Genomic DNA, 25,551 nt, shown 5'->3' on the forward strand with positions numbered 1-25,551 from the left:
CCTTCACCATGTCTCTTCTATAACTGGATAACGTACACACAGACACGTGCGCAGGACAGACTGTTCAGAACAAAACGTTTAATCAAATTAAAGCTACTACATCAACAGTAATATGCACACTTCTTCCAAAGCCTGCAGATAATTATGCTACACGCCATGTTCTGCCAGACACAAATAACAATTAAACAGTCAAACGAACTTGCTTGAACTTGGTCCAATACTCAACACAAAGTGACATCTCTAACAGGTGCCAGACGACCACCTTCTAAGTCTTATCTGAGCCACAGTAACACTCTCTGGATTTGTTCTTCACACTGCAAAGCCAACCCCTTCTGGCTCGGATAAAATGTTTAGTTCAAGTAGCAGCTCTGTACTTGTATATTAAAGCTAAATCGACAAGAGTACGGTGCACATTCGAAGGGGGAGAGCAACGTTCAGAAAGCGTAATGGTGACATACCTGAACGTGAAGTACACAGTAGGTGCCCAGCAACTGATTTCATAAGGACTTCTTCATAATGTGAACAAAGTTTAAGGAAACAGTGATCTACAGCAACACTGCATTGATACTAGGCTTAAGTTTCTCTTCTAAATAGTTGTTTATGCTTAAAATGTTTCCTCAGTTGGAGATCACGCCCCATCTAGTCTGCAGGCGCCATAGCTCAGTAACTCCATAGTCCTTGGGTTTGTGGACGTTCGGAGATGGAATGGAGGCATCGCTTTGAGCGATGAGATTAAGAATCAACTCTCTTACTCTACCTTCTCCTCCCTGACTCTACCTTCTCCTCTCTCACTACCTTCTCCTCCTCTCTTTCTTTCTCTCTCTCACTCCACCTTCTCCTCCTCCTCCTCACTCTCACTCAACCTTCTCCTCCTTGTGCTTCTCCTCCCTCTCCTCGCCCTCTTCGTTGTTGTCCTCCTCGTCCTCTTCCACATTCCCCTCCCCTTGGTACTTGTCGTGGGTCCACTTGGGACTGCTGTTGGACTTCTTGAAGGGGAACCGCCCTCTCCCGCGCTGGAACAGGCCACGCCCCCTCCCTCTCTTGGCCCAATAGTCCGTGCCGTCGTCCCTGTCGTCATGCTAGGGGAGGGGCCAAAGCCGTTTGTCACTTACATCGCCAACGTGCAAGACATCCAACACACAGAAAAGAACCTCAGTTACTCCATGAACTACTTGAACTCTTTTGACACTAGTACAATTCCTGCATGTTTTCTTTAGCAACACATTTTAAAGAGTTCAGTTATTTATAATGCATATGTGGCCCAGGTCTTTACAGAACCACTCAAAAATTAAATGGACCAAGAGCAACAATAACTAACTCAGCCATAACGAGTCACCTGGAGGTAAGAAAAAAATTCAGTGGCCAGTTTTCCTCCCCTATATACACACAGTTTCTCACAGTGGTGAGAATTCCAGGGAACGGAAAACTAACCAGGAAATACTTCCTGCTTCGGGGCGTGTATTCCGGGTCCCACTCCTCCTCCTTGGGCCTCTGCGGAAAAGGGGTGTTGGGCGCGCTGGGTCCGGGGACGGGACCCCCAAACACACCCCTGGCCCGCCCCCGGCCCCCTCTGATACGGAACTGCTGCAAGACCAGAGAGAGAGAGCGACCACAGCGGTTCTTACCTCCTGTATACATTCAGTGGTGGTGGCCCAGGTTAAATTCCTTCCTTCACAGTAAAAAAAAGAGGCCTTGAGATTGTGAAATGTGATACATAAATGTACGTGTAACACAGAATTCCCATTGCTTTACCTTTGTGTATCAGAGTAAAATCAAATGCACTTTGTCATTGCCAGTGTCATTCTCACAAAGTGCACATCAAGTTTCGGCAATCCTGGAACTGGAGAGATTAAGTAATTGCAACCCAAGAATCCGGCGAGTTAACTAACCAAGCACTGTAAAAAAAGGTCACACCTTTGGCACAGATGCCAGCGTCATACGGGTACTTACAAAAGTTCCCCTGGCACGGGTCCCAGCGCCCTGATAGCCAGGATAGTCCTTCGGCTCGTGGTGGGGCTTACCCTCCTCTTCCTCCTTCGCCCCCCTCCTCCTGTCCTTGTCGTCCCGGGACAGCGAGGAGCCAGAGGATGACCTGGAGCGCTCCCTCTCCTTGCTTTTGCGTTTGCTGCGAGAGAGCCAATCAGGAGTCAGAATTCCATCTCCCAGGGAGGCCAGTCTACTGTCCACACATATAAAATGATCAATCACCAACCATTATTATCATTTATCATTTATTAGCTTTGTCAATACTGGAAAATGTAATTTAAGGACTGATTTATTTATTCATTCATGTTTGGGAGATATTCATCAAAAGAAGGAATCGCTTTGGAAATGGAACATTAAAAAAACGAAAAGGCAATAGCAAACTGCTTCTCTTACACAATCAGTTTAAGAGGTGCATTGCAATGAAGGTCCAACCTCTCGCAGTTGCCTGGGTAATCTCATTTTTATCATGTGATTTTTGTTTGCTAATCCCAACTGTCCTCATCCAACAAAAGGCGCAAAACATTCATTACCGCTGCAAAACAAAACGATGGGGGTTTTTTTCACACAAACAGTTCAGGAAGGAAAGAGTGGAACAGCACAAGCATGACCGATAAGCATCAGATGAAAAACTGAATCCGTTAGCAGAAAGTCTACGTTCGTAACCAGAAAGCAGCCGTAAATAATAAGGTGCTGCTCCTCGCCCACGGGGCCTACCTCTCCTCTTTCAGAGATTTGTAATCTTTGTAGTCCTTGAGTTCTTTTCCCGGTTTCTCCGGCTTCGCGGACGGGCTGGTTTCGCGGGAGTCCCGCCGACCCTCGCCCTCGCGACTCCTCTCCTTCCGTCTCCGGTCGATACTCTGCCGCAAATCGACCGGCTCGCTCCGTGTTTTACCCTCACCCTGTAGGAACGCGACAAATGTATTTAGTTATTTTTAACAGTCAAAACTCGCGGTCTTTAAGAGAGCTCAAGATAATGCGCACTGCTGAACACCGAGAGAGACGGAGAGAAAGAGGAGAGATCTGCGGAAATGTAAACCGACCTACCTGAGAGTCACCTGCGTGACAATCAAACACTGACGGGATAACGTCTGAAAAACGTTTCTCAACCTCTCACACATTAACACGGTCCACTCACGTCGACAACCTGTGGATGTTCACAGTCGTTACGCGATTCTTTCAGCACACTCTCTTTTAAATTAACTGTCACTTGACCTGCTCACCTTGAAGTCTTCTTTAAAGAGTCTCACCTTCTTAAAAGCACTAGGGGAGATGTCAATCCTCCTTTTGAAAAAGAAAAACATGTGAACATTTTGTATTAAAATCGAAATGTTAAAGGCTAAATACTAAAAGCTAAATGCTAAATGTTTTAAGCTAAAGGCTAAATGCTAATGGATAAATGCTAAATGTTTCATGCTAAATGCAATGCGCTTTACCTGTGGATCTCAGGGCTTTTGTGTCTGGCCTCCTGCTCCACGGCAGCTTTCTGATAGACAGTGAAGCGCTCATGGAGGGTCACTCCTGTTGCCTTGAAGTAATGTTCTGTTGGTGTCAGAGGAGAGACACTGCCCGGTTAGTTCTAAGTGCGACAGTGAGTCAGTAGTGGCAGGTAGGTGGGAGGTAATCAATGCTCAATATGGGGACACCTGGCAGGGAGAGAGAGGCATAGATTACGCACACTGACATTTCCCACAATCCTCTGCACACAACCTGCGAAGCAACAGGCTTCCTCGCCATTTATTCATTCACTTATTTGTTTATTAAGTCATCTGGTATAAATAGGTCTAGGCCAATGTGAAACTCAACAATATTCACAATGGATGACATTTATTCTGTGGTTTTGTTTACTTGGGTCAGTCTGAATAGTTGTGACAACCAATTTTACATTAAAATATAGTCTCATTTTACAAAAAAGAAAAATTATCTCCAACCTTCTGTTAAGCCTACATTTTAAGACTTAAGACTTTATGAAAACAAACAATTAACAATTACTAAATTTGAGTAAAGTACAAGATGGGGGCAACAGAGACCAGAGCACACGATTGATGCATCCCATCATTATGCAGTAATATCACTGCACTTCTGATCATATTAGCAGGTTGGAGAGCCAAGCAAATGCAAACAAAAATGTTTTTTTTTTTTTTTTTTTTTTTTTTTTCGTTTCACGGTTCAACTTACCGCCTTGCCGTCTCAAAACCAACCCGCTAACGGACTTGAGTCTGTCACTACAAGCGTAGCGCTCCAACCAAAGCCAACATGGCGGAGAGGGGGGCATTTTGGAGCTAGCAACCCGACATTACAGCAGGAACTCAAGGGCCTTCAGCCTGAGCCAGGCTGAGCCTTCTGCAGCTCTCTCAAGTGTAATTACATTGTAACATGGGGGCTTGGCAGTTCAGGGGCATACTCCAGGACTGCCATGACCTATTCGCAACGAAAAAGAGAACGTCACTGGGCAAACTCTGCTCTGGAGACAACGTCAGCTGCTGCACACTGTACTGCACTGCGATAAAAAAATCCCACTTGAAATTTTACTCAATTTATCTTCATTCAAAAAAATAAATAAATATGAAAATGAACAGTAGCCAGCACACACAGATTAAACAGGTCAGCTTAGTTAATTTCAGACAAAGAGAAACTAACAGCAGATGTAACAAATGTGTTTCAAGTCAAATATCAACCTTATTTTTTAAATAATGACAGAACCTCTTATTTAAATAGAGCAGTGAGATGCGGAAAGCGGGCTGTACACACCTTGGACGTGGTGGACCAGGGACACAATGTGGAGGATAAAGGACTCTGCGGAGCTTTTGAGTGCCTGAGGCCTCTTAATGTGCTCAAAGACGGAGCGGAAGCCCTGCTCCTGCCTGCCGGACTGGGCCTGGGCCAGAGCGCTCGCCAGAGAGCGGTCCCCCGCCACGGAGCTGGGAGAGGGGCACGCACACGTGCATACACACGCACGTACACACACACACAGAAATACACACATACCGCACATACACACATACACACGCACACACACACACACACACACATACCGCACACACACACGCACATGCACACACACGCACGCCCGCACATACATGCACACAGAAACACACATGCACACAAGCCCATGCATGTGCACACTCACACACGCCCATACATGCGCATGCACGTATGCACGCGCACACATACAAGCACACCCATGCACACGCACACACACATACCACGCGCACACACACACGCACACACACACACACACATACCGCACACACACACATACACAAGCACAACGCATGCAAACACACACAAACAAAAGCAATTACTTCACAGAGTTATTTCACCGCACATTGGTAGTGAGGGAGAAGAAGAAATGGCCACAGCATGCTCACCTGACGCTTTCGAAAGCCTTGGCTGCCATTTTCACCTTCACCTCAGGACGAGGACCCTCGCCAGACCCCGGCCTGGCTCCGGACGGGCTCTCGATTCGGACGGGAGCCTTGTCCCGCACGTCCACAACCTTCTGCAGCAAAGGACCCTGGGTAATAAGCTCCTTCAGGCTGCCGGCTTTCACGTGCCACGAGGTGGGCGTGTCCCTTTTCCCCGTCGGCCTATCCTCGCGCCTCTCTGCCCCCTTACCCTCCTCTGAGTGGCCGTCCTTGCTCGGCCTCTTCAGCACGTAACCTGGGTCTTTAAACAGGCAAGCCCCGCCCCCCTCCCTCCCCGCTTTCAAAGCCTTGCCTGCGTACTTCCCCCTGTCCTCCGGGTCATCGAGGCCCCAGTGGGGCTCCCCCAGGTAAGGCTTCACAGACTCAGACTGGCTGGACAGCCTGAACTTATACGGCTGTCTATAGGCCTGCGATTCATCTTCCTCCTCGTCCTCCTCTTCCTCGCCCTCCTCCTCCTCCGCTGGCACGTCGGGAGAGTCCCCAATGAAGGGCACCTTCTCGCCTTTCTTTTTGGGCCCCGGTCCCAGCTCCGCTGCCCCCCATCCCCCCTTCACCACCGCGCTGTCCGTCTGCGGCTTGCTGCTGTCCCACGAGCTCGCCCCCCTCTCCCGACGGGACGTCCTGCTGTTGCCCTCCTCCTCCTCCTCTTCCTCAGCGTACCTGCAAAAACAGGGGCGACGTGGTTCATTTCACACACCCTGACAGACCCACTGTCTACCCACAGAACATACCCACAACATCACAGCACTTCAAATGTACAGCAGAGCACTACCTTCCTAAATCCAAAGGCTTAAACCAAAAAAACCCCTTATGATCAAAGAATCTTCAAATTTATTATCAGCTGCAATAATTGACATAAGAACATAAGGAAAGTGATTATGACAACAGGACATTCAGCCCCACTTTGTTCACCTTTCTAAAAATAAATGTTTTGAATAAATTTACCCTGATTCCTAGTACCCATTACAGACCTGTTACCTGGCCTGCAGGGAAGCAGCATTCACCTTTTGAAAAACTTGCCACCTTTCTGGAGATCCTGCTTGTCACTCTTCAGGAAGACGCCCCTGCTGCCCGTGGAGGCGGAGAAAACCTCTCCGGGGCTCCGCCCACGAGGGCTGTGGGCGGGGCTATACTGGCCGAGGGCGGAGTCAGGGCTGTGCCCCTCGGAGCGCGGGTGGACAGAGGAGGCCGGCGGAACGACAGGGTGGGAGGAGCTCTGGCCAGGAGGGGCGGAGGAAGGGGAGGGGCTACCGTCATCGTAGGCCGAAACGCCCAACCAGCTGTCGGGCACCAGAGCGGGCCTTTTCATTTCGGACTTGGCCAGGAACGCACCCCCGGGTGCGCCCGCCGGCCGGTCGCCGTTCCCCTCCCCTGGCCCCGCCCCCTCTCCGCCCTCCTCACCTTTCTTTCCCGCCTTGTCCCGCGGGGCCCGCCTCCTGGAGGCGTTGGGGGAGGGGCTACTGCGGGACGAGGAGGAGGAGCCGGAAGAGCGGCGGGAACCGGACGAGCGTCCCGAGTGGCGGGACTGGCTGCGGGACCGCTGGGAGGCGGACCTGCGCTTGGGCGTGCGGGAGCGAGAGCGCCCCCTCCTGGGGCTGCGGGAGTAGCGGCGGTTGTGCCAGTTGGGCCGGAACCCCCCGCGGTGATGGAAGCGCCCGCCCCCCGGGTACAGGCCCCGCCCCCTGCCGCGGAAGCCGTAGGGCCGCCTCATGCCCCGGTTCCCGCGGAAGTCGCGGCGGTATTCCCGCGGGTAGTTCCGGTCTCGACTCCGCGAGCGGGAATACGACCTGGAGCGGGACCGGGAACTGCAGGAGAGAAGCAGGGAGAGTCCGCTGCGCTTTTTACATTAAAAAACAACCATTCAAGATGTAGAAGACATAATGGATATTATTTACGGCTGGTGAAAACTATAAGCAACTTAGAGGGAAATAAAAAAACACTCAAATATACCTCAAAATAATTTATGGAACACACATACATCCTTATTAGTGTGCCGGTCTCTACAATCAAAGTTCATGAATGAAAGTTTATCAATTGATTCCTTTTATCATCTTCAAACTGCAGTTTGGGAAACTAACGGACAACATTTTGGCCTTCTGCTTCCTCAGGTGATGACTCACCTGTACCTCTTCTTCCGCGATCGCGTCCTGGATCTAGACCTGGACCTGGTCCTGGACCTAGACCTGGACAGAGACCTAGACCTCGATCTGGATGAGTGTGTACGGGATTTAGACCGCACCATTGTCTCAGTTTCTTTCAACCTAAAAAAAAAAAAAAAAAAAACATTTTAAATAATAATCATATAGTTCCTTTCCATTTTAAAAATCAGAATGTCTTCATCTCCGTTTTGTTCACTCTCTCCACCCATCATACATTAGGTATTATTTGTATTCAACCGGGAAACTAAAATATTTAGAGTAGAGCAAGGACACAGTGAGACAGACTAAACACGCCCACTGCGAGCTGGCCAGCTGACTGCGGCCGATCAACAACACAGCACTATTAGCATCCTAGCAAGCTAAACAGCCAGAGTACGCTTGTGTTCGCCACAACAAGCCGATTAGTTAGCTAGCTAATTATTGGTAGCCAAGTGTAACAACCGCATTCAATGAACGTTAATTCGGCGACCATCAGCAATGACACACCCTCTGTCGATAAAGCATGAAGCATTCTTTTGACACTGCTTGCAATCTGACTGAAATATTATTATGCTATTGTGTTCACTGTAAGACGATATTTCCCTTTCGTTGGTATCAAGCGACAAGTCAAATCCAGCCTGAATCAACATTAGGCTCGCTAGCTAGGCAGCCTTGTGCATAAACTAAATAAACAGACCGGCCGGCAGTTAGCGATAATAAATAAACAGTAGCCAGCTGTATAATCGCCTCCGTCGCTCAATTCAACAGTGCCTGAGGAAAAAAACATTAAAACGACACATTTATATTACCGTATACGCTAGTTGCAAAGCTTGTGCAAAATCGTGTACATCTGCCTATTCTGTTCCAGCTAGGATCCATTCACACCTGTTTTACTTTTTGTTATTTTTCTCCGTTATCTGCGAAAACTCCAAGGTTAAAGGGTACGGCGCATTACACGCACAAAAAAGAAAGAAAAAAAAAGCGAGCGACGAGAAAAAGAACGTACTTATTTGTTTTCCTGTTTCAAGAAAGAAGTTCCGGTTTGTACAGAATTATACTCAAATATATGAAGTTGCGGTTACGGTGTAGTAGCATAAACAGTGGTGTAGTAGTTCATTTCCCAGACTCGACCGGTTAAAATGTCAAGCAAAGGAAAGTATCCTTTTAATATCGATTATCTTTTAAAGGTACATTGATCGCAACCAAGTGAATTTAATGCTTTCCGCCACCTCATGACCGGAGGATGTACCACAGTTTCTTCTGTTGAAGTGTGCTGATATTCGTAGCATTCCAAAAATAGTTAAATCACTATTCAAAACATCTTTAGTGCAGATCTCTGTGCTTGTGTACATGTTCAATTCCTGTTCAATTGAGCACAAATCTGTAATTGTGAGTTAACTCATCTACTGCCACATTGTGAATATGCCCCATATGGTTAAAATATGAGGTGTGTTCGAGCACCATAGTTTTATTTATTTGAACAATGGATAACAGTCTAGTTTTGGTTTTTTGGTGACACAATCTTATCACTCTTTATCACTGACAGAAATTCCAATCATGCCATTTCCACAATAAATGCCAGGACAAGCAGTGAGATAATTCTGTCTTATGGCCTCTATTGTGGTTGACTGATAAAATATGTATAAATACATCTTATGGGACCTTTTCCATAAACACCGAATTAATAGTTCAGAGATCTGAGACGGGCACTATTCTGATTTTAAATGCAATGTTCCCAAACCTGAGGATGTGCATTAAACCTCGTACTACTATAGTAAGCTATAATAATTCTGTCGTTCTTATAGGGAGTTACTCACAGGCAAGAACATAATATTCTATCATGAATATAAAGCTTTGAAGTGCAAATAGTAACAGATTCTGTTTTGTTTTAAATTGCGTTATATAATATAAACTCACCTGAGCCTGTGTATGGTTTCCTGAATTTATTTATGAATTCATATATTCATATGTAAAGGGCGGAAACACAAATTCAAAACTTTTTTGCATATGATTACATTGTGTCGATGGACTGCACGTGCGCCCTATTAAAAAATATAACGCATCATTCTGCAGTGTGATATGTACCACGGGCTTCGTCTATGACAAAATGTTACATGCACGCACAAACGCACGCACCTTACAAACCTGTAGCATCTGGACGCAGCTGCATCACCACCGTAAAAACTATGCTACAGCTCGATTCAAACTGAACACAGTGTCTTACAGCTGTAAGACTGAACAAGAAACGTCAACTTTGAAGGGCGAGAACAGGGATGGGCAGACGAGCGTAGGGTTTTTCCAAACAAAATTTATTGCGTTTCTTTACATGCTATACAGATCGAATGGTCGAAAACTACAACGTTTTTTTATTTTTTATTTCATTTTTTAAATTTATTTATTTATATATCGACAGAAAGGTCTCATTAAATAGAATTCCTATGAACATGGACAGGAGTGGATCACGAGGAAACACAAGACGGAACCGGCTCAGGAGAACCCCAGCGCAGTTTAGTACCAAAACAAACCACTTCTGTGATCCTCCGACTTTACAGTGAATGGATTCCAGTGTTTCCCCTTCGTTTCTAAAGCTTTATTTAAATCAGTTTTAATAAAATATACACATCTGGATTTCTCTCTGTTGCTCTCTCTCTCTCTCACACACACAAACACGCACACACACATATATATATGAGAGAGGGAGAGAAGTCTTCATATATTTATTTCTATGCATCTTACCTCTGCATACTTCACTTTAGAAGTAAATAATCCCTGCATAAATGTTTCAATATCTCAAATTCGAGGTACCAGCAATGTGGCCTGCCAGCGTCATTTGTTCCCGCACAAAGAAGTTTCACTGTGCCTGAAACGACTCTGGCGTGGAACTGGTCCAGAAGAGCAAAGTTTGAAAACCATGCTTCAGTAGCAGCGATGCCTAGTGTTGGAAAAGAGTTCAAGTGTTGCCAAAAACAAATTATCAGCCTGAAGAAAATAGCTATGTGGAAGTCACATCTTTCGGAATGCAATATAATGATTTTTTTTTTTTTTTTGCTCAAAGTCCATGTCCATTGTAAGTTGCGTGCTCTTAAACGAGCAAAAGTGTTGACTTTCACAAATCATTCAAATCTCATATTCTCATGATCCGGTAAGGCAAAGGAAAGGTTACTAAATAGCAGCGCGAAACAAAATTTAATCATCTAATTCTTTTTTTCGTTTTTTTTTTTTTTTGGACAGATTATAAATCTGTTGGATCATGTTACTTCCACAATCATACAAAAATTTGGGTACGCAAATCCATATTCGACACATTTTGTGGCTACCTCGCCAAAGCAACAAAGACCACCACCCCTTATTATAGCCAAGATACTTGGTAAGGAGTTGCTTTTCAAATGAAAGTTTGAAATGCAGGAAGTTGGGGGTGGAAAACTGGAAGTTGGATAGAAAACAGAATTCAACAGAAATTCAACAGAAGCTCAACAGAGTGATTCAATACACTTTTCCTTATACTCACACATTTGAAATTATTCTAAAACAACTGAAATCTTAAGTTCGGAGCTTTCAATCTTTCATTTGCCAAGCTGCTTCTTATGACACATGGGACGTCCCAAATGCAATAAGGGGTGATGGGGGGCTTAAAGCTGAAAGCTTAACAAAAGAATTTATGAACTATTTATATTTTACAGAGATTTTAAAAAACTATGTGAAATCAGCAGTATGTGCACGATTCTTGGTTTACTGAGAGAAAAACTGCGTTTTTGCCCCAGCGTCCTTCGCTCGACCTTCACCACTAGGTTTGTTAGCATAGGCTACTTCATCGTTCACTATGTCTACAGTGAAGAGGAATTCAAGTATTAGATAAGAGGACATGACAGCTGATTTTCAAAGTACAGTTATTAGTAACACCCCAAAAAAAAAAAAAAAAAACTGAAGGGAAAGACAAGGTATTCCCAGCCGCCAAGCGTGATCACAAAACACGGCGTCCATCTTGTGTGGCCAGTTTTCTCGAGAGTGAGGAGGGAAAGCCGTCTAAACACGAAAAGCACACGGAAGCGCAATCAGCTGGAGAGAGTGGTCACCTTGACTACTGAAATAGGGGGGAAAAATTCGTTTTTTGTTTCGTTTTTTAGTTTTAAAGTCCTCCGTCAACAAAAAAAAACGGTGTTTTCAAGTGTCCTCTCAAAAGTGCCAGTTTAGGAAAATGGCTGCCTCATTCACCAGGGAAGGGTAGGCGGGCAAATCTTAGTACAGCTATCCATCTCCTCCAGTACAGGCTCTCAGATAACATCTGAAATTCAAAAAATAGAAACAGAAAATTAGCACTTCATTACAACCCGTCACGTTTAAATTTCAAATTAAACTGTGTGAATGGTGTTAATGATTGGATGAATTCTTGATTCTTGGATGAGAGTCTAGTGTTTTAGTATGATTTCACCTCCAAATTTTGGCCTCCTTTTGGCAGTAGCCCAGTAATGTTGGCCCGTGTTAAAGTCACACAAAGCTCCGAATCTCACCCACCTGCACAGGAATGTCAACTCACAGCTTACCTACAAGGCACCTAGGGTGGCTCTATGAGGAGATAAAACCCTGGGTAAGTGCTTGGTTGTGCAACATGCATGTAGAAGTATACACTGTACCTGCTGTTTCAAGTTTAAATTAAGTGTACTATGATAACAGCTACGAAAATAACGTATATTTTTTCCAGTGTAGCCCTGTGTCTTTTAAATAGGTATGAAACCCAAGGAGTGACCAATGAACAATGTAAAGACAATGTAAGACACTGTGGCCGTCCAGGGCTGGAGTTAAACCTGCAGACACAGCGCCCCCTGCAGGACTGGAGTTAAACCTGCAGACACAGCGCCCCCTCCAGGACTGGAGTTAAACCTGCAGACACTGCGGCTCTCCAGGAAAAGAGTTAAACCTGCAGACACAGCGCCCCCTGCAGGACTGGAGTTAAACCTGCAGACACAGCGCCCCCTGCAGGACTGGAGTTAAACCTGCAGACACAGCGCCCCCTCCAGGACTGGAGTTAAACCTGCAGACACTGCGACCCTCCCCGACTGGACTGACAGCCCTGGTGCAGTAGCACAAATGGCGGGAGGAAAAGGGGCGTGGTCTGCATGCAAATGAGGCGTGTCCAGCACAAACGTGGGTGTGTCCAGTATGGAAAGGGGCATGGTCGACATGAAAGGGTGTGTGTCCAGTATGGAAAGGGGCGTGGTCAGCGTGAAAAGGGGGCGTGGCCGGGCTGCCGCATGACTCACCCGCCCGCTGGCGCGCCTGCACCTCCTCGAGGCTGGCCAGCGGCCGGAGGGAGCCGTTCTCCCGGAACGCCACCACGGGGATGAGGTCATCGTCCTCCAGCCGGGACAGCCTGGTCCCCACCGGCAGCTCGATCACCTCCTCGAACACGTCGCTCTGCGCCGGGACCCCGTTCTCTTTTGGTTGGGCTTCGGTTGCTGAGGAACTGGGGGGGGGAGGCGGGCGGGACAGCCAATCAGAGAGATCTCTCGCAAACTTTCCCTAGCAACCGGAATATTCCCACTGGAAGAGGAGACCACTGTCTGAACTTCCTTGTTTGGCTTTTCGTCTTTTTAAGTCACGCCCAGAACGTGTCAGCAATTGACCAATCGTGTCATTCATCCGTTAGAACTTCCTGTAATTACAGAGCTTTAAAATTCAGGATACAAGACGACGTTTCAATTAAAATGGCCGTCCGGGGACATCACAGTGAATTTATTTAAAAAATATTTTAGTTCTGTGAAACAGTGAGGACAGGTGGCAGGCAGACAGGTAAATAAAGGAGGCCTCACCTCTCAGCTATCGTAGGTAGTGCGGGAGCGAAGTGTCCGTGGACTCGGTGTCCGTTTCGGTCACCGTGCTCCAAGTCTGGGTCCTCCTCCGCGCTGGTCACGGTCACGGACGGTGGCGTGAGTTGTGGAGTCGACGCTGCGGTGGGTACGCAAAGCCAGAGACATCATTCAGTCCTACATTCTAGACTCAAGTGGTGAGATGGGAACAGGTACATCATGCTTTAACAACTACAAGCATCATCAAACATCAGAACAAATATTTTGGTGAACCTGCTTTTTAAAAAGTGAGCTTTTCAAACCCGAAACTGTGTGAGATTGCGGAGTTTACAAACCCGTTAACTCCGTTTTCGGCTCAGAGAACTCTCCGTTCCTGTGAGGAACGGATTTCTGCAACAAAAAAAAGAAAATAAATTAAAAATGGAAAAATGCAGCTGGTGCAAATTGGTGATCAGGGGAGACGTGCTCCTCATTAACTGGAGCTACAGCATTCTGCCCATCATCAGCAACTTATCTTCACAAGTAAATACGCACTCTGCTCTGCACAACCATACCGCTGGTTTGATTGGCTGAGTTTGTCAACTTGCTATCATCTCAGTAGAAGCTCCCCCCATTTTGGGCGACTGGAGATGTGATGTATTAAACGTGTCGCTGCGGAGGGGGCCTCGTTGCCGTGGTTACAGCTCCGTACCTTCTCTGCGGGATCCGACTTCCGAGTCCTCTTCATGATCTCTTCCAGTCGCTGCAGATGAAAAATAGATAATCTGCTACTGCTTTCCACCAACAACATCAATTTAGTTCCGGGAAAAGTTAAAGGCACTAGACTCTGATTTGGGAACCAGACAAAGAGTATCTGAACCAATCAGCATCTAGCAGGTCCAGGGCCTGTGTCATGAAACCCTCCCGCCTCTGTGACTGGAGGTTTGACTGTGATGTCACAATCGAGGCTGATACTCCATGGAACACACAGCACAGCCTGTGGTGCGTGCTACAGGCCCCGCCCTCCGTCACCATGGTTACACGTCACACGTACCTTCTTCCTCTCCAAGCGCTCCTCCTCCTGCTTCTGGAAGTGCTTCTCTCTCTCCATCCTCAGCCGCTCCGCCTCTTCCTTCTGGCGAGCCTCCTCTTCCTCTTTCTGCAGAAACAAGAATGAAATACCTGCTGCCAAACAGCCCCTTTGCTCAAGACACAGGAACTGTGCACTACTGCTCACCAGCACAACTAGGCACATGATGTGCGTAACAACCATGCCAAGAGCACGTTTCAGACCTGTTTCTGGAGGCGCTCGGCCTCCTCTCGCTCCCTCTGCAGCCTCTCCTCCTCGGCGTGCTTCTCTTCCTCCTCCCTCTTCCTCCTCTCCTCCGCCAGACGCTGAGCCTCCTCCTCCCGCCGGGCTCTCTCCTCCGCCTTCCTGCGCGCCATCTCCTCTCTTCCTCTCCTGCGATAAAAAAAGAACAAAACACCTGAGCCACACCCACATACTGAGCCACACCCACCTATAGCCTAGACCCACTTCTTGAGCCACACCCACCTGAGCCATATCCATCACCTGAACCACACCCTCCTACTGAACCATATTCACCGAGTGAACCACACCCACTTACCTAGCCACACCCACCTACTGAGCCCCACCAACATGAGCCACACCCACCTACTGAGCCACACCCACCAACATTCTATATCCACCTACAGAGCAAGACCTACTTCCTACCCTTCTACTTTCCCCATTAAAATAGACCAGAGTGCTGCTGATTCTGACTGGAGAGGAGGGTGGATCTGCCTTTGAAGCGGGGCGTCGCCCGCTGCTTACCTCTCCGCCTCCTCCCTCTGCCTCTTCTCCTCCTCCTCCCTCTCCCTCTGCTCGCGCGCTTGCCTCCTCTTCTCCGCCAGCAGGCGAGTGGCCTCCTCGGGGTCCGTGGTGCCCGCCGAGGGCCTCCCCCCGCTGGGGGGCGTGGCCAGAGAGGGCGGGGCCGAGGGCGGGGTGGAGGGTGGGGCCGAGGGCGGGGTGGAGGGAGGGGCGGGGTCTGCTGGGGAAGGGGGAGGAGTCACACCATTAACTTCAGAGAATACGTACATTAGACAGTGAAAACAAACAGAGCCTGGAGCTCTCCAGTACCTCAGTCACTCCAAAAAAGGAGGAGAATAGATATAGAGAAAACTGGATAATGAACAGAATCTGCTTTTGGGAATGTTATTGTGTTCCCAGAGTCCTCCCATGAACTGCCTATCGAGGGACCTCAGGACACTGACGGAGGGTCAGGTGTCCCCAGTCCTCAAATAAGCCTCATCGATTATGAGCTTAAATACTTAAACTGATCCGAGATCAATACACAGATGCTCTACACACACGGGCCCAGGTCTGTTTTGCTCATGGCAGAGGGCAATTCAGTGAAGGAGCTGCAATTCAATTCACGTCCTCAGAAAATGCCTGTAATGTGTTCTATGAGGATTTTCAAAACGATGAACCGAATTTCAAATAATTTCCTAAATAGACAGAACTGAAATTAAATTAGCGTCGCGTTCGTGAATTTATGGTTGCTATGGCAGTGCAGTCGGCGTGGTGACTCACCGCTGGGCGGCTCTTTGGATGGTGATGCAGACTCTGCGTTGGGGTTCATTTTGCCCGGGGTTCGAATCTCCGCCTCCTTCTGTAGCTCCTCCTCCTCCTCCTCCTTCTCTGGCTCCTCCTCCTTCTGCGGACTCTGTGGCTCCGCCCTCACGGGCCGAACGTTCCCGGGGGAAAGGGGCCGACCCGGCGTGGGGGTCTCCTCCCCTGTGGGCGGGGACCTCACCTGCTTTGGGGTGGGGGGCCGCGGGGCTCCCTTGTGTGTGGCTCTGGAATGCAGGAAGGGAACCAATCACAAGGCAGGAATTTTGCTAAAATAAACTCCAATCAGCGGGTTACAGTTAAGAGATCAGGTGCTTTGACCATTGTAATGATATTTAAGAGGGAACATTTTTCAGTTAGTATTATTATTATTATTTGTTGTTATTGTTGTTGTTGTTGTCAAACGATACAGACTTAACAAATAATTCCATTCATTGCCAATAAAAAATTCAGGGGAACACATTTTCAGCTATGTATTATGATTTTTATTAATTCAGCTTATTAGACACTGGCGCTTCACATTTGTATGAATTCTGACGATGGGATATCGCACCCGATGAGACTAAGGAAACAGACAAGATTGGGCATGCTGTCATAATCCTATAACCTGACCTCGATCAAGCACACACTGCTATTACAGAGACAAATCTTTTCTCTGAGAACGCTTGCAGTTCCCCTACCGCACAGGTGAGGGCAGTGTGGTTCTGTTCCTTTGGTTGCCTGGACACCATGACCTCCTTCCCTCAGGATTGGGAGCAACGGAGAGGTTGCTCCAAGACTTCCGCACGTAGTCTTTGTCTCGTTTGTTCCCCTTCATTGATCAGAAAAAACAAAGACCTGTCAGGAGGAGCTGACAATATTAGGGAGATCCACTTTCAATCGAACAGCCGTCAGTATTTATTTAGCGCACACACTGACTGGCTCGGAAAACACAGACATGAGGAAAGTGCATAACTCTTTCAGTGTGGTGGAGAAGACCTGAGGAAATGAAGTACTTGAGGACATAAAAAGGTTCCATTTTCGTTGCGATAAGCTTGATTTAAAAAAGAAATAATTTATTTGAAGTCGCTTTATTAAACTAATTCAGAACACGATTGTTCTGAATTAACATTGTCGGACATCCCTAAAATATTTAAACATGATGCCGACACGGCGTTTCATCTGCGTGCAATAAACGAGCGCTCGACGCCGTTACTCCATTCTGATTAGCGTGTTCGTGTTTCCGTCCACAGGGGTCGTCATTTTTCGAATTTGTTCCGTCCTCAGGGTTAACCGAATATCCGCAGTTAAGGTTACGTTACCTTGGGTGCCCTGTGAAACGGACTCTTGGCCGTCTGTTAGCCGAACATAAAGCCATAATCAGCGCGGTTAGACTGAAACAGCCCTCCAGGAGCCGGCCTGCGCTAGCTAGCCGTGTCTTCATCCTTAAGCGCTTAATTACATAAGCTCTCGCATTCAGACGGATGGGCTGTGCGAAAACTCCCTAAAGCGTCCAATAAATTAGATCAGACTGAGTCAGACACTGGCCTGCCATCTAAGTGTATACAGAAAAACAACAACAACCAAACAAAACAAAAAAAAAACGAACCGTTTGAGAGCGTATCGATTCAAACGTCATTTCAACTGCCACTAGAGTTTCTAAGTGGGTTCTCCACACAACTTCCTTTGATGATGATTATTAAAATGCAAACAGATAATTAACAGGTTATTAACATACACGAGAAGCAAACTACTGTCCTCGGTTTTGATAATGCAGCACAGTAGCCATCTTTCAGCTGCCCCAAAAAATGAATCAAAAAAATGTATAAAAACATAATCACATTTGAGCACATATTCTCACTCAGGCAACTTTGCTGACAAAGTTGTTGTTTAGTGATCACAGAACTGCATTTACTGTAGTTAGTTTGGTTTGTACTGTCCACACAGCTATGCTGATGGCTAGATATACGGATAGAGAGATACAGGCAGACAGAGACGGACAGATACACAGAAACAGTGTCATACCCTTAAGGCAGAGCTGCCTTGCCCTGTTCCTGGAAAAATACAGTTCTGTAGGTTTTCACTCCAACACTAACAAACGACACCGCATTCAACAGCAAGAGATCTCACAGAGTTGCTTAATTAGTACAATCAGGTGTGCCAAATTAGAGTTGAAATGAAAACCTACACAACGGTAGATCTCCAGGAACAAGGCTGGGCAGCCCTGACCCAAAGAGGACCCTTTTTTCCCCAGACTGGCACAAGAGACTTGACCTACGACCTGACACCGGGCTGATATAGCGCCTTGCCCGCGGGCGGCTCCGTACCGTGGCAGGGTTGGCGGTCCTGCGGCGGTGCACGCTGTCCAGGCTGGAGAGGGCCGTGCGGGGTCGATCCGCGCTCCGGCACTGCAGGGACTTGAAGGACGTGGAGGACATGGGGTGACAGGAAGCTGAGCGAGGACAAACGGGGATGACTACGCGGCCGTTTGGGGGGGCGGGGGGGGGGGGGGTAGCGGTTTTGCCGTTCGCGGGAGAGCGGCGTCCGTGGAGGAGGAGGAGCAGAAAGAGGGGGAGAGGCGCAGAGAAGGAGAAGCATGGCAAACGGAAGGAGGGAGGAGAAGAGAGGAGAGGAAAGAAAAAGAAGACAACATTGAGCGACTATTAGACCCCGCTACTCAGCGCGACAGACATGGCGAACGCAGTCATCACTGACCGAATGGATCAAACCAGCTTTACTGAGACTGGGCCTTGAGGAAAGTCCCCGTTAAGGGTGAGGAAATTATGGGGTCTTATTCCAAACTAAATAGAAAAAGAAGAATTGAAATTAAATTTGAAACTGTTCAGCCGGGACACCTCCAGATACCCCCTCCATGGGAGGATGGGGTTACACCACAGCTGGTTGAAAAGACTTATTTTAGGGACAGTTCAATTAATTTGCCGACCAGGACAAAACTGCACCGAACTGTCAGCCAAAATTAATTTGGGGTGGGGGGGTTGGGGGGGTTGGGAGGGTGCCAGTGATGACTGAGTAACGCACTGCACTTGATTCCACACACGTTAGTCAAATCAAATCAACGAAGGAAGCAGCAAACGGTGAGAAAACTGCACGACCTCAGCATCCATCCCCAGAGCAAGTTAATGCAGAATTACAACCAAGCAAAAGCGCGTTAGAATAAAACCCAGCATCTCCACCAGGGCTGCAGAGAAACTCCCATCACCCCACAGCCAGAGAGAGCTTCAGCATCCCATCACCCCACAGCCAGAGAGAGCTTCAGTGCTGTACGACCACTGCAGCATTCTCATACACATTATTTACACACTTCTCATATACAAGAGCGAACACACAGCAAAATTTAAATCCAAGGCATTTTGCAGATGCTCTCAACCAGAGCGAAATACACAGCATTACAGGTTTTTAAAAATGCAAGCAATTTATACAGCTGGATATTCACTGAAGCGATTCAGGTCAAGTAGCTTCTTAAAGGCTGTATCAGCAGCGCCCCACCAGGGAATCAAACCTGCAACCTCGCAGTTGAAAGCATTTTCTTCATCCGGAGGTCTAATTATCACATGCAAGCCAGACTATCAGACCTACACCACGTGTCTTTTAGCTCAAAGGTTGCAGATTCGATTCCCAGATGGGACACAGTCATTGCAGCTCTTGAGCAAGGTGCATTGCTCCAGTAAATATCCAGCCGTATAAATGGATGCTACGTTAAAATGTAATCCAAGCTCCTGCTAACCGTCAGTAGTTTTAGGGGGGGGGGGGAAGAAAGGACGATCTAAAAATGGCACAACCTGATTTCCGAAGAGCATTTATACCCTGAACAGCGTTACAAGGCCAAACTCGTCCTCAAAGGGGCATTGTGTGGGTGCGGCATGATCGCTGCCAGTCACAGCCCGACAGACAAAAAAACCTGCGTCCCACTGTATCAGGAGAAGGGGAGCGCTGGGTTGTTCCAAAAATAAATATTAACAAATGACCAAAACCTCACATTACTAGAAAAATAAATGGTAGATACGCAAAGCAAAGTGTTTAAGCTGCACTAAACTGCCCAACACTCACCCGCTGCACTTGCCTGGATGCTGCATAGATCCAGCCAAGCTCTAACTGGAAGGTCAATTCCATTTCAGTTCAGTCAATTCCAGAAACTAACTGAAATGCCAGCCATTAGTTCTAAAATACTCATAAAAAATAATAGGCATTTTTCAGTGGTCAGTGAGGCAGAGTTTAATGTTCCTGAACTGGCTGAACTGAAATGGAATTGAGCCCAGGTCTGGCAGGTAGGTGTGCGTGCGTGCGTGCCTGCTCGCGCATGCGTGTGTATGTTCACTTGTGCGTTTGCTTTGCATGTGTGCGTGTCTATATTATTCCCTTCAGCCTGTGGACTATAAATCTCTTCCGTACAAGATTAGATGCGGACGAACATAGAGGTCAAATTATAATGGCAGTGCAGTTTGATTTAGAGTGCAGTCAGAGCAGCATTAAAGACTCTTATTCAATAAGATGCCATTTCTGTTTCTGGAAGAGTCCGCTTCGTTAGCCGCTACTGGTGTTCTGCGAGGCGCTGGGACAGGAGGGGGGGGCGGGGGCGGGGGCGGGGGGGTACCTGCTTCCCCGGACAGCGACGCAGCGCTCTTGCTCCGGGCCAGGTAGGAGTGCGTCGGGGTCAGCAGACGATTCACCATGCTGCTCTCCCAGGGGGTCAACGGTAACCGCCGCGAGGCTGTGACAGACACACGCGCGCACACACACACACACACACGCACACACATACACATACAGACAAGCACACACACACAGGTAACACACACACCCACACACACACACATTATGCACAGAAGTGGCAGGGGCGTGGGTGAAGTGTGGCAGTGGGCAGCTGCCTGGCGCAGGCGGCATGTTAAACAGCGATGAGAATGTGCTGCCAGCGAGCGGATGAGCGCCCTCCTCAGGTACGCGCAGGTACTGCACGACGAGTCTGCCCAAAGCCAGCAGAAAGGCCCTGTATGGAACTCTCACATCACATGCAACACTTCAGACGTCTCCCAGCTCAGCAGCCTGAGTTACACATGCATGGACTCATTAAGCCACATTCCAACAGCCGTCCCACTCTAAATTAGAAGTGGGGGGGTGATGATGATGCAGCTGTATCTTACAGCCAGCTTTCTCGATAAGCCTGTGGGTTAATGCGCAGATGGTGTTAAGTCGCGGTTGTGGTTAGCGATTCACAGCGCCTTGGATCTGTGTTAAAACGGTGAAGCAGTCCAGGTATCCGTGCGTGAGTGCAAACACAGGAAGTGCAAAGCTGAGCTCTGGCGTTAGCCAATGGCGTGCGATGACACGGGCAGCACTCGATCGTTCCGGCTGACACCCGCCCACTGGGCCCCCCAGCGGGTGGGGGGTGGGGGGGAAACTAGGCTGGAGATTGGACGATCTCTAGGAAAGAGGCCCTAAAAGTTAACGCTCTTACCACAGTATCAAAATGACCCCTAAAAGCTATGAATCGGTTCTGGTTTTAGAAGCTAAAACGATGGACTCAAAATGCTATTGTACATACAAGCAAAAATTAAAAATACACTGGTAATGCACCAGTAGTTGAGATCTTTTGCCTGAATTACAAAAATGAGCTGTGATATTTATGAGCAGCTTCATAAAGCCTACGATGTAAACACAAGACCCAAAAAAATGCACATTTTCTTCAATATGCCCTTGATTTAGATCTGTTTACTAAATTAAGTGGGCACAAAAGTAGGGGTGTAAGCAGAGCACAATATGGCCTATATGGGTATAAGGAGACACAATTTCCAGCCAGTTTGATATGGAGCTGTGAGGCGTGAATGAACTCCGTGGGATAAAGTCTGAAAATGCCCCAAAAAACCCCGTTTCCCAGAAACACCTGAGGACGTGTGCCGAGGGGTCTTCTCTTTGAAGACGCGGGGTTTAGACTGAGCTTTTTTTAAGGAGGGGCTCCATTTCTGTAAGGCTGGGAGGACAGACCAAAATACGTTACTACCAGCAAGTGCTTTTTCATTTTTCTAACCCCAATATAGAGAAATAAAATGCATCCATCCATCCTGGAGAAGGTAAAACACAGAAACCACCACAGCCAAATAACACGTTTCCATTTTTGATGACTGAACAAGCAACAGTAGCAAATAATACAAGCGTTAGCCAGGTTAACATTATCTGTTGAAGTACGAATTTGAACTGCGCATGTCCAATAAAGCAAATAAATCCAAAGCATTCATTACAGACTTCAGGCAGGTTCCTTGTGTTTTCAATATATATATAAAAAAAAATGTTATACAATCAATATCTGCTGCATTCTTTTTTCAACCTTAAACTCCAGAAACTCAAATATAAAGGACAATGAGCAATCTGAAATCAAAACAGGGCAATGTGGACACAAGTCAAATGATTTGTGAAACATGGACACTTATTACAAGAATGGGCAGTGACACAGGAACACAAGACAAGTAACGTGTGGGAGGAGCCAACAAGACATGACACACTTCAGAGCTGTCTCCTGATTGGTCCAGAGCCATGCTGACAGAGGTCAGAGGCCACCAGGCTGGTGTCACACAAATCCAATTCACAACCGACAGAGCTAAAGTCAATGTCAAGTCACCCAGAGGTTATTTGTCTATCATTAGTCAAGTGAGTACAGCAAAGAGGAATAAACTGGCAAATTAAACAACCAGGACAATCGTATAAAGAGAGCATCCTTACCTGGATAACTTCAAAAACTGACTGATACAAAAGCAGAATACAGAGAGCTGGAGTGTATTACTCTTTTAAGGAATGGGGATAGCCAGCTAAACAGCTACGGAGAGGGAGTCTATGGGGTCCTGTCTTACAACTGTCCGTTAGCACTGCCCCCTTCCCCACTCTGGACGCTAACATGATGCTAGCTGTAATCAAATGCACCCACCTCATTTAAAGAGATAGTACCTCAAAAACCAAACAGTTACAAGATGACTGAGTGATGGATGGGTGTGCACCAGCTCTCCTCGTTCTTTGCGCTAGTCTATTTTTGAAGTTACCAAGGTAAAGGGCTTCTTTCTTTATTTTTTTCTTTTCTTGCGTCTTATTGTTTTGAGGCAGTACGGTTGTCAGGGAAACAGGTAGCTTGTACGTCAATACAGGATGAGACCTGCGTTCTTGGTTCAGAGAGAGAAAAAGAGAGAGTGAGAGACAAGAGAGAGAGAGTGTCAAAGTGGGGGGGGGTTAGGTCAGGGTATGGGGGGGGGGAACTGTACCTCGGTCTGGAGAGCTTAAGAGGGTTGCTGAGGAGGATGACAGCCGCTTAGTAATGACTGGATCTGCGTGTTTGGAAAGGTTCACGGTGGAAACTGACCTCCTCTCTGCATCTAAAACAAACGGGAGACAATAGGTGACTGTGTCCTGGGGAGGGGGCGTGGTCTAGGGTCTAGACTAACCCAACCAGAGGGCCCGGAGTGGGCGGGCCTCTATGGAGAGAGGAGAGGAGAGGAGAAGAGAGGAGGAGGGGAAGAGGAGAGAGATGCACTCTCCCAATATCACCCCTGGCGGAGCACAGAGGCCTCCTTCCTCTACAGGTTGACCTGCTCTACCTGGCACAATCCATCAGCCAGGAAACAAGCGATACAAAGACACTGATGCCAATGTGGGGAATATGTTCTGGTACTTTGAGGAATTGGCTTGATAAATCCCTGCATTTTTATTTAAATTTTTTAGGAGACAACTCTTCACCCACATTAAACACATTTAGATAACTGTATGAAACAATCCAGTGTTTAATGTGTGTGCCATTTTACTTCGCTGTATGTATCAGGACCCACCATTTACTCAGGAGGTACAAACTGGTATCTGGGACCAGTTGCCAAATGAAAATATTATTCTCATTGTCAATTTGTCTTCAAATGGTATGAGAAAATGACTGGGGGTTTAATTTTGTGGGGGGTGAGGGCAGATATACTGAAAGTCCACATCGAGATGGTTACGGCTTCGTCCGAATTGCATCAGATATTTCAGGCCAATCCATTTCCAGAGATACGTTTCACAAAAAAAAAAGATAGAACCTAATGTATTAATACTGAAGTGCTCTACTCTAAGGTCGCCTAGCGTTAAAGCATGCCTACTATTAGTGCACGTTCTACAGAACTGAGCTCTTCCATTACTGGTACAGAACTGAGCTCTTCCATTACTGGTACAGAACCGAGCTCTTCCGGTACTTCCGCTACTGCGCGAGGGGAGAGAGAAGTCATTTCCACGTTCGATCGCGTAGTACCGTATCTGCGAACGGAACTGAACGTGCCCTGGAAGTGCTGTTCCAGGCCGGCGAGATCGAGAGGAAAGAGGAAAGAGGACTCAACAAAACCTGGGCGAGAGAAGACAAAACAAAAAAAAACAAAAAAAGGGGGAGAGCAGGAACAAGATGATGAGCGACTCAGTTCTCATCATTTTAAAAAAAAACAGCAAATCAAAAAGCTCATGCGCATGTGTATTAATGCGACAACAAAAACGGCAGAGATCAGACAGACAGAGACAGACACAGACACAGACAAACAGGCAGGCAGACACGTTGCGTCAAAAATGGAGACTTAAATCATAGAGAAACCTGTCATTACACCTGAGAGCAGCAGCAGCGTGACAAGATTGAAAAGGCTGGGAATATACTTTTGCGCAGAAAGGGAAAGGAAATGAGCTTCAATAAACTGCGTAGATGAAAGCCTGGCTCTTGCAGAGGTCGGTATCTGTATGCATGAGCAGTAACAGGCGTAACAGCATGGAGGATCAAATACAAAGTAATTAAAGAATACTTCGAAATGGGCGGGGCCAAGTCAGAGTGGGCGGGGCCAAGTCAGAGTGGGCGTGGCCACCGGGCCTGGTTATTTACCACTGGTGTGGGCGGTGCTTCCGTGCAGTGGCCCGCCCCAGGACCAGCGGTTGGGCTTCGGCTTGGCTCGCTGGCTCCTCTCCAGGGTCCGCCGCATCACGGCCTCGTGCCGCACCTGCGCACGCACAAACCCGATTGGTCAGATTCGGCCAATCGACCAATCAGAAGGCCGGAACGCCCGGGACACCGCCATCGTTTTTCCCCATTCCATGACATTATGACATCACAAAGCTTGGGGGACAATCAGTAAGTTCCCTTGGGGTTTTTGGAATAGTTTGGAATATAAGTATAATTATAGCTTATTAACTTTTAATTATTAACCAGTCCATAATTTCTCCATTCGAGATTTTTCCACGGAATTCACCTGTTTTCAGTCTTCCAAGCTGATCTGATTAATGCTACTGTCAGCTGCTCTAGAATTATGTTCCTGCGATGCAGTACTTTTGCGCTCACCAAAGGATTTTAGTGCAAATAAGGCCTTGACAGTATCTATTCATCAACCTTTAGTGAAAGAAAAGAATTTCATGAAGGACTGGCGAAACTGGGAATATAAGACCGCTTCACAGAATAAGAATAGTAACGAATGAGACGGACTGTTCCGGAAAGACAAATGGCATCTTATTGAATACGAGTCTTTAGAGTAATGCTGCTCTGACTGCGCACTAAATCAAACTGCACCGCCATTATTATTTGACCTCTATATCCATCCGCATCTAATCTTCAATGG

The 25,551-nt window shown here is 47.3% G+C and overlaps 2 protein-coding genes across 20 annotated transcripts in view; both read right to left on the minus strand.

The window, feature by feature from the left end:
• Positions 1 to 58: 58 nt before the first annotated feature.
• On the minus strand, positions 59 to 8,681 carry LOC118230049 (bcl-2-associated transcription factor 1-like). 7 transcript variants are annotated; one of them, XM_035422762.1, is made up of 11 exons: positions 8,556 to 8,681; positions 7,532 to 7,672; positions 6,416 to 7,216; positions 5,355 to 6,071; positions 4,735 to 4,904; positions 3,420 to 3,525; positions 3,207 to 3,267; positions 2,701 to 2,885; positions 1,951 to 2,125; positions 1,432 to 1,584; positions 59 to 1,079 (listed from the first exon to the last, which is right to left on the minus strand). In XM_035422762.1, exons 2-11 carry the CDS (start codon positions 7,651 to 7,653, stop codon positions 855 to 857), a joined length of 2,715 nt encoding a protein of 904 aa, XP_035278653.1. In that variant the 5' UTR covers positions 7,654 to 7,672; positions 8,556 to 8,681; the 3' UTR covers positions 59 to 854. The 7 variants fall into 7 exon arrangements, 6 of the variants coding, with proteins under 6 accessions (XP_035278653.1, XP_035278655.1, XP_035278652.1 ...); XM_035422764.1 differs by lacking the exon at positions 8,556 to 8,681 and adding an exon at positions 8,359 to 8,521 and having other exon boundaries at positions 3,234 to 3,267; XM_035422761.1 differs by lacking the exon at positions 8,556 to 8,681 and adding an exon at positions 8,359 to 8,521.
• A 1,158-nt stretch (positions 8,682 to 9,839) lies between these two features.
• The window catches only part of si:ch73-217b7.1 (ensconsin), a 40,197-nt gene continuing 24,485 nt past the window's right edge, over positions 9,840 to 25,551 (minus strand). For 2 of the 13 annotated variants that reach the window (XM_035422178.1, XM_035422186.1), the window contains exons 5-20: positions 24,825 to 24,939; positions 24,216 to 24,305; positions 23,206 to 23,316; positions 21,843 to 21,929; positions 20,556 to 20,672; positions 18,271 to 18,419; positions 16,645 to 16,775; positions 15,926 to 16,191; positions 15,167 to 15,383; positions 14,626 to 14,794; positions 14,387 to 14,491; positions 14,045 to 14,095; positions 13,689 to 13,743; positions 13,357 to 13,492; positions 12,808 to 13,010; positions 9,840 to 11,831 (exon numbers count right to left, since the gene is read on the minus strand). In XM_035422178.1, the coding sequence (XP_035278069.1) occupies positions 11,821 to 11,831; positions 12,808 to 13,010; positions 13,357 to 13,492; positions 13,689 to 13,743; positions 14,045 to 14,095; positions 14,387 to 14,491; positions 14,626 to 14,794; positions 15,167 to 15,383; positions 15,926 to 16,191; positions 16,645 to 16,775; positions 18,271 to 18,419; positions 20,556 to 20,672; positions 21,843 to 21,929; positions 23,206 to 23,316; positions 24,216 to 24,305; positions 24,825 to 24,939 (2,013 nt within the window). In that variant the 3' untranslated portion in view covers positions 9,840 to 11,820. Of the gene's footprint in view, positions 11,832 to 12,061; positions 12,113 to 12,807; positions 13,011 to 13,356; positions 13,493 to 13,688; positions 13,744 to 14,044; positions 14,096 to 14,386; positions 14,492 to 14,625; positions 14,795 to 15,166; positions 15,384 to 15,925; positions 16,192 to 16,644; positions 16,776 to 18,270; positions 18,420 to 20,555; positions 20,673 to 21,842; positions 21,930 to 23,205; positions 23,317 to 24,215; positions 24,306 to 24,824; positions 24,940 to 25,551 lie in introns of all 13 variants that reach the window. The other 11 variants (XM_035422179.1, XM_035422180.1, XM_035422181.1 and 8 more) reach the window with 11 other exon arrangements.

This window comes from Anguilla anguilla, chromosome 6 (assembly GCF_013347855.1).
Source record: "Anguilla anguilla isolate fAngAng1 chromosome 6, fAngAng1.pri, whole genome shotgun sequence".
In the NCBI taxonomy this organism is placed as follows: domain Eukaryota; kingdom Metazoa; phylum Chordata; class Actinopteri; order Anguilliformes; family Anguillidae; genus Anguilla; species Anguilla anguilla.